This window comes from Tachyglossus aculeatus, chromosome 2 (genome assembly GCF_015852505.1).
Source record: "Tachyglossus aculeatus isolate mTacAcu1 chromosome 2, mTacAcu1.pri, whole genome shotgun sequence".
Taxonomy (NCBI): Eukaryota; Metazoa; Chordata; class Mammalia; order Monotremata; family Tachyglossidae; genus Tachyglossus; species Tachyglossus aculeatus.
This window is the reverse complement of record NC_052067.1, coordinates 136,205,979-136,213,577: the sequence shown is the minus strand read 5'-3', so window position 1 is coordinate 136,213,577 and position 7,599 is coordinate 136,205,979. Positions and strand designations below refer to the sequence as shown.

At 43.1% G+C, this 7,599-nt stretch overlaps 1 protein-coding gene across 1 annotated transcript; it reads left to right on the top strand.

Annotated features, from left to right (window-relative positions):
• The first annotated feature begins 4,040 nt into the window (after positions 1-4,040).
• Positions 4,041-5,000, top strand: LOC119949737 (olfactory receptor 52E8-like). The gene has a single exon (XM_038771613.1). It carries the CDS (start codon positions 4,041-4,043, stop codon positions 4,998-5,000), a length of 960 nt encoding a protein of 319 aa, XP_038627541.1.
• Positions 5,001-7,599: the final 2,599 nt, after the last annotated feature.

Sequence of the window (7,599 nt, the reverse complement as noted above, 5' to 3'; positions counted from 1 at the left end):
GATAGGTAGATAGAGCGAGAGAGAGATGGGGAGAGAGAGAAAAGCAGTTTTATGCTACTCTTTGAAGTTTATGGAAGTACCAGTAAGGGCCTCTCCATTTTATCTGTTCTTCTCTTCAGCACATGCAGCACTTGCCAGTGTTTTCTAATCTACCTCTTGGCATCCTAAATCTTCCCCAAGCTTTTATTCACCGAGAACAACCTCTCTCTTGATGGCCTCAGATTCTCTGGCTGTCATCTCCCACCTCTATGTTGCATTCTTTGAGGCTAGCGATTATTCATTATGAAAATGCTTGTTGAGTCCACTCTGCTTTCATGTGCACATTTAATTTCATCAGTAAGGAGTTACTTAGGTGACATGCCATTTTCCATCACCTGCTATGGAAATTATGCTGCTATGAACATTGCTTAAGGGTAGTTGTTTGTATTCCACAGTTTCATTGGCAAATCTGTCTTTATAATAATGGAATTTATAAAGTGTCTTACTAAGTACTGAGCTCTGAGGTAGATACGAGGTTATTTGATTGGACACATGGGGTTCAAAATATCTTATCCCCATTTTATAGGGTCTGGAGAGATTGAGTGACTTTCCTAAGTTCACAGATCAGGCCAGTGGCAGTACAGGGATTTGAATTCTCTTCTAATTCTCATCCTTGAGCTGTTTCCACCAGATCACATTGCCACTATCATCTTATGTTGAATGTGGTTCATAAATGATCACCTTATTTGAAAAGCCATTTGGAAGGTCCAGATTTCCTTGTGAGAGCAGGCAGTACCACAATTTTGAAAACTTAGTAATGAAGCCTGAGATCCCATTGTTGGGGATTGCCAGGGCATGCTAGATTTCTTGATTTCATTTTCTCTTTCTTTGCCTACCTATGCATGCTAGATAGGGATCTCCCGAAGTAACAGAATAGAATAACAGTATTATAGTTTAAATATACAATGAAGAACTGTGGCTTTGTGTAGGATTTCTCAGATTCAAATTCATTCATCGCCATCATTGTCATTCAGATCAATGGCAGCTATTGAGTACCTAATAATGATGACAATATTTGTGAAATTTGTCAAGTGATTACTTTGTGCTGAGTACTGTGCTAAGCCCTGGGGTAGATAGAGTGCAATGAGATCAGACACTATCCCCTGTCCCACATGAGGCTCAAAGTCAAAGCAGGAAGGAAAACAGGTATTTAACCATCACTTTACTCAGTTGAGGAATCTGAGCCCAAGAGAATTTAAGTGATTTGCCCAGGGTCACCCAGGACCGGGTGGAGCCAGGTGAAGCCAGGATTAGAACCCAGGTTCCATGAACCCCCATTCCTGTGCTGTATCCAACAGGTCAAACTGTGAATCTTCTTTGAAAGTACTGCATCTCACAGTTTTTTCAGACATAATTCCTGGAAAAGACAAGCAGTCATATACTGAGGAATACCCAAAAATTAAAACAGGGAAAACCAAGTCCAAGAGGATAAATAAACCGATTTTGAAATAACAGAATGGATTAGTGAATGTGGAGCTGAGCAGGCCAACAGAATGATATGATAAGGAAGGGGTGCTGTCTTTCAGGCTTACTGTCCCTTTTTATGGCTGAGCTAAACCCCTGGGGCCTGGAGCCCAGAGTGCAGGGTGGAAGGGGGCTCTCCCTGAGGGGAGAGGTTTAGTAGCGGGTAGGTGGCATTGCTGGTAGTGGTGGAGCAGATTAATGGATGCGGTCTAGGTGGGAGGCACCTCTTGGAGGGATGGAGTGGTGTACCTTAGTGGATAGAGCATGGTCCTGGGAGTTAGAAGGGCTTGGGTTCTAATCCCAGCTCCACCAACTGACTGCTGTGGGACCTTGGGTAAGTCATTTCACTTAGTCCCAGGTATCTGCATCCATAACATGGAAACTGAAGCTTCCTGTGGGACATGGACTGTGTCCAATCTGATTAGGTTGTATCTACCCCGGTGCTTAGTAAAGTGCTTGTCACGTGGTAAGTATTTAACAAATACCATTAAAAAACTCATATGTGTGCCTCTCAAATGTCATTTCCAGCATCCAGCAGCTCATAAACTTTCTACAGTGCTTGTGGTCTGTTGAGTGAGAGGCATTTCCCAGAGGATCAGAAGCATATTCTGTTACCAGTTTCCAGATCCCTTGTTGCACCCTCCAATATTTCAGCATGGAAATACTGAACAGGTGTGAAACATCCACACCTCCCTTCTCTAGTCTAATGGTTACAGGATAGTTCTGCCCTGACTAGCATGCTGTTACGGACTCAGATTTATGATCTTATTTGTAATGGTGCTTCCTTACTGGTCTTCTCATCTCCAGCGTCTCCCTTTCTCTACCTTACACTCCATTTACTTTCAAGCTTTCTAAAACACAGTTCAAAATTTATCACTTCTTTCCTCAAAATCTCCATTGATCACCCTCTTCTCTCTGTGCATCTGAATTTCACCAAAACAAAGAAAAACTCTTGAGCATTAGATTCATGGATCTCATCAGTTGTATCCTTACATGTTATATCCTTATATCTCTCCTCTATGCCCTCTCTGAATCCCAGCTCCCTATCTTTGCTTCTCCCAAATTAACTTCCTACATGAATAAATAATAGCCTAAATGAATAAATATGTGGCAAAATGAATAAAAGACATTAGTTTTCATCCTGTTCCTTCTGTATGTATATAATGTGTGTCTGTCTGCATTCTCTTTTGCACCATAGTAGTCAGAAGGATCTGTGTTCTAATCCCACTTCTGCCACTTGTCTACTTTGGGACCATGGGGCAGTAATTTAACTTCTTTGGATCTAAATGACTTAATCTGTAAAAAGGGGAATAAGTCTGTGAGCCCCATGTGGGGCAGGGACTCTGTCCAATCCAATTTGCTTGTGGATACAAGCAATGATAATAATAATAGTTATGGAACTTGCTAAGGATTTACTGTGGACTAAGTATTATTCTAAGTGCTGAGGAAGATACAAATTAATCAGGTTGGACAAAGTCCCTGTTCCACATGGGGCTCACACTCTTAATCCCCATTTTACAGATGAGTAACTGAGGCCTGGAGAACTTAAGTGACTCACCCAAGATCACACAGCAGACATGTGGGGACATGGGCTCTAATCCTAGATCCTTCTGACTCCCAGGCCTGTGCTTTATCCACTAAGTCACACAAAATAATAATAATTATTATACTTATTATTATTATTGTTATATAATGTGAGGTTGTTTAAATCTGGGATTGTACTTTCATTGTCCCACTCCTCTAGACATCCCAGTCTGGGATACTCTGAAACTCTGGGAAATATTTTGAGGATGCATTTATGTGATTCATCCTGAATCTACTCCTGGAAATCTTTACATGGCTTTCCACTGTGGGGATAGAAGCAGTGATGACACAGGACCACTGTGCCGGGGCAAAGGACATAAAAAAACTGTTGGTAACAGAGCTGCTGGGAAACACAATTCCAATGCATGGCTGATTTCATGTCTTCCCTCTGTCCTGTGGGCCAGAGTTAGTAACCAGACGTAACTTGACGATGTTCAGGACTCATTCCAATTCTGGAGAGTGTCTGGGTTCCAGAAGAGGGAAAGGGAGGGGATTATTTATTTTAGTAACTGCACTCTGAGCCTGATCTTGGACTTTGTACTCTCCCAGTCATTTAGTACAGTGTTCTGCACTCAGTAGTAAGTGCTCAATCAAGACCACTGGTGATTGGCTGACTGACTGATTTATCGATTGATTGATCAATTGGAAAATTAGATGTGGTCTGCAGGTCCAAGACCACTGCAAGGATCATGATGGAGTGACTTGGTCGGGAATCCATAGAGACAATGCTTATCTGGTCTATTCTCGGTCAAGATAAGCATCACTATTGCTAAGGTTCTGTGAAGGATTTGTTTCTCGATTGAGGTTGCATCTTTCTTAAAGAGAAACTAAGAAAAAAATTACTGGGAAAAGCAAATGGATTCCACTCAGATAGCAGAACAATAATGTATTTTCTTTAGGTCTCTCCAGAACCGGCATTAAATGAAACAAGGAGAAGGGACTCTCTTCAAGTAATGTCCATGGACAACAGAAATCACAGTGGCACCCAATTCCACCCCTCCTCCTTCCTCCTGCTGGGGATACCAGGGCTGGATGCTGCACACAACTGGCTGGGCTTCCCCTTCTGTGCCATGTACCTGATTGCTCTTGTGGGAAACTGCACCATCCTGTTCATGATCAAGACTGAGCAGCAACTCCACCAGCCAATGTTCTACTTCCTGGCCATACTGGCCACCGTCGATCTGGGCTTGTCCTCGGCCACCATCCCCAAGATGCTGGGCATCTTCTGGCTCCACCTGCAGGAGATCAGCTTTGGAGGTTGCCTCACCCAGATGTTCTTCATCCACATATTCACTGGCATGGAGAGCATGGTGCTCGTGGCCATGGGCTATGATCGCTACGTGGCCATCTGTAAGCCTCTCCGCTACTGCACCATCCTCACCAATAAATCCATTAGGGTTATCTTAGGGTTATCTCTCCTGAGGGATTGCTCTCTGATACTTCCGATGGTGTTTTTGCTCTTGAGGCTGCCCTACTGTGGACACCGAATCATCCCCCATACGTATTGTGAGCACATGGGCATTGCCCGGTTGGCATGTGCAAGTATCAAACTCAACATCATTTATGGTTTAGGTGTCATCTGTTTTGTTCTTTTGGACATACTGCTGATCGCCATCTCCTACATCAGGATTCTCTATGCTGTCTTCAGACTCCCCTCCCAGGACGCACGACTCAAAGCCATGAACACTTGCATCTCCCACATATGTGTCATCCTGGCCTTCTTCACCCCGGCCCTCTTCTCCTTCCTAACCCACCGCTTTGGACACAACAAAATCCCAGGCTACATCCACATCCTCCTGGCCAACCTGTACGTGGTTGTCCCACCTGCCCTTAACCCCATCATCTATGGGGTGAGGACCAAGCGGATCCGTGAGCGTGTATCCAGTGTTTTCACAAAGAAACAGTCATTCTGATTAGAACAACTGGAAGAAAGTCCATCTGATCATTCCCTGCTGATTCCCATAGTGCAAATAGAAGCTAATAATGTAATTAGGGACTGGCACAAGGTAGCTAATTTTTTTGTATTTAATGACGGCAATGCTAATAGTGAAGTACTTTCTGTGGAACAAGGGTGTCTGAAAAAAACCTATGTTGGCAAAGCCCTCATGAAGGAAGGTAGTAGACTGGCCATTTCATATCAAATTTGCGATGATAGCATTTTCTTAGTCCTTAGTCTGTGCCATAGAATTTCCTCCCACTGAACACATCCAAAGTCCTGGTAACTCTCCACTCCAAACCTTTCACCCTACTTAATTAGTTATTTCCTGCCACGACAAACCCTAAATTGAAAGTCATTTACTGTCACTACTGAGTAAATTGAAAACTTATCCTAAAACCAGTCATGGAATCAATTAGGATTCAGCTGTTTAGCCCAGCACTGTGGTACAAAAGCCAGCAGCTGTACTAAATTTCTGTCCCTGGCCCTAAAGAAGGACATAGATACCAGAATACTAGACACATAGATATCTCTTTTTGATTCAATAAAGGACATTCCCCAAACTAAAGATAGGCTTGAAATTTGCTTAAAGGATTAATTAACAATGAGCTTTGAGAAAATGTAAATGGTATAAGTTCTAAGCAAGATGAGCAACAGCCCAAAGGAGCATAAAATAAAATCCAGGTACATAAAGCAATATTTCTCTACCCAAGGCTCGAATCTCAATTCAATTTTCACAGTCTTGAGAATGCAACATGGTATTCTCTGCCCATCCAGTTTCAGAGGAGGCCTTTGCTCTCAGCTCTGCCCAGTCCAGAGCAGAACCTTCTCTTCTGCCTCCATTTCATCCTTTCTCTAATCCTGATCCTGGACCCAATTCCCACTCTGGTATTGATTCGGCTTTCTGTAAAGCCCGGGTGGTGCTCCGTCCTTGCACGTGTCTGCCATTTTCTTCTTGATCCTTTTTGGAAGTAGATAATGATTTGGACCCTGTGAAACAGCAAGTATCTTTCCTTTAATGGATGCTTGATGTGAACATAGGCCTTATGGATCAGTAGTATTCATTGAGCACTTACTGTGTGAGGAGCACTGTACAAAGCAGATGGGAGAGTACACCATAACATAGTTGGTAGTCACATCCCCTGCCGACAGTGAGCTTTCAGTCCAGAGGAGGAGGCAGACATTAATCTAAATAAATAAATTAAATTACAAATATGTATATAAGTGCTAAGGGGCTGAGGGAAGGATGAATAAAGGGAGAAAATCCAAGTGCAAGGGTGATGCAGAAGGGAGTGGTAGAAGAGGAATTAAGCCCTAGTCAGGGAAGGCCCTTATCTTGGGGTTATTCACAGTAATAGTAATAATAGTAGTAGTGGCAGTAGCAGTAGCAGTAGCAGTAGCAATAATAGTAATGGTATTTATTGAGGGCTTATTGCACATAATGAACTGTACTATGCTCATGGGAAAGTACAGCAGAAGTAAAACATGCATTTCCTACCCACAAAGAGCTAACAATCTAATGGGGAGACAGATGTAGAAGATTTACGTAAATAATGAAAATTATAGAAAGAAGATGAATCTGTTGTCAACAACCACCTTCCATCAAGGTTTCCTGTAAGAGAAATGCCCACTACCACCCCCAAAAAAGGGAAAGAAACCCCCATCACCTTAGTATAATTACCAATCCCATGGGAAAACACATCAAGAGGTCTGCAACCAAGGAATGAATTGGTTTGCCTTTACATTGGTTCAGGGATCAATGGACTCTGACCCTAAGAGCAAAGATCATTGTCCCCTAGACCCATTTTAAACCCTCCAACATTTCTTGCCCCTTCCTGGTTCTGCTCTGAAGGTGGACTTCCTCGCTTCTGACTTCAGCCCTCATGGTGTGGAGCATTCCTGATGTGCATATGCATATTTTGGGGTGTACCATGGTTAGGAAGCTGCACAGTCCTTGCAAAAGGGTCCTAGTGGGGTCAGCTAGTATGACCTTCTCCGCATGAATGTCCAGGGAAGAAATGGGGAAAAGTTTTCCTCCCCTTTCAATATTGTCAACAGCAAATTCTCCTGGTGATGATGGGATTATCTACTGTTTGTTGTCGCTCTATTATCCTTTGTCCTTTGTACTTGTAACTGTCCTGATTCCAACGTCCTTTCATGTTCTATTTACTATTTTGTGGCTCATGATGCCCCACTTCTTCTGATCCCAAGCCCTCCTTTGTCACACTAACTTGCTCCCTTTATTCATCCCCCATCCCAGCCCCACAGCACCTGTGTACATAACTGTAATTTATTTATTTATATTAATGTCTGTCACCCCAGCTAGACTGAAAGGTCCTTGTGGGCAGGGAATATGTCTGTTTATTGTTATTTTGTACACTCCCAAGTGCTTCTAGCACTTAGAACGAGCACTAGCATGAGAAGCAGCATGGATCAGTGGAAGGAGCATGGGCTTTGGAGTCAGAGGTCAGGGGTTCAAATCCCGGCTCTGCCAATTGTCAGCTGTGTGACTTTGGGCAAGTCACTTAACTTCTCTGTGCCTCAGTTCCCTCATCTGTAAAATGGGGATTAAGACT

Excerpts from the sequence above, each read along its gene's own strand:
- LOC119949737 (XM_038771613.1), top strand. The coding sequence starts at position 4,041 with ATGTCCATGGACAACAGAAATCACAGTGGCACCCAATTCCACCCCTCC.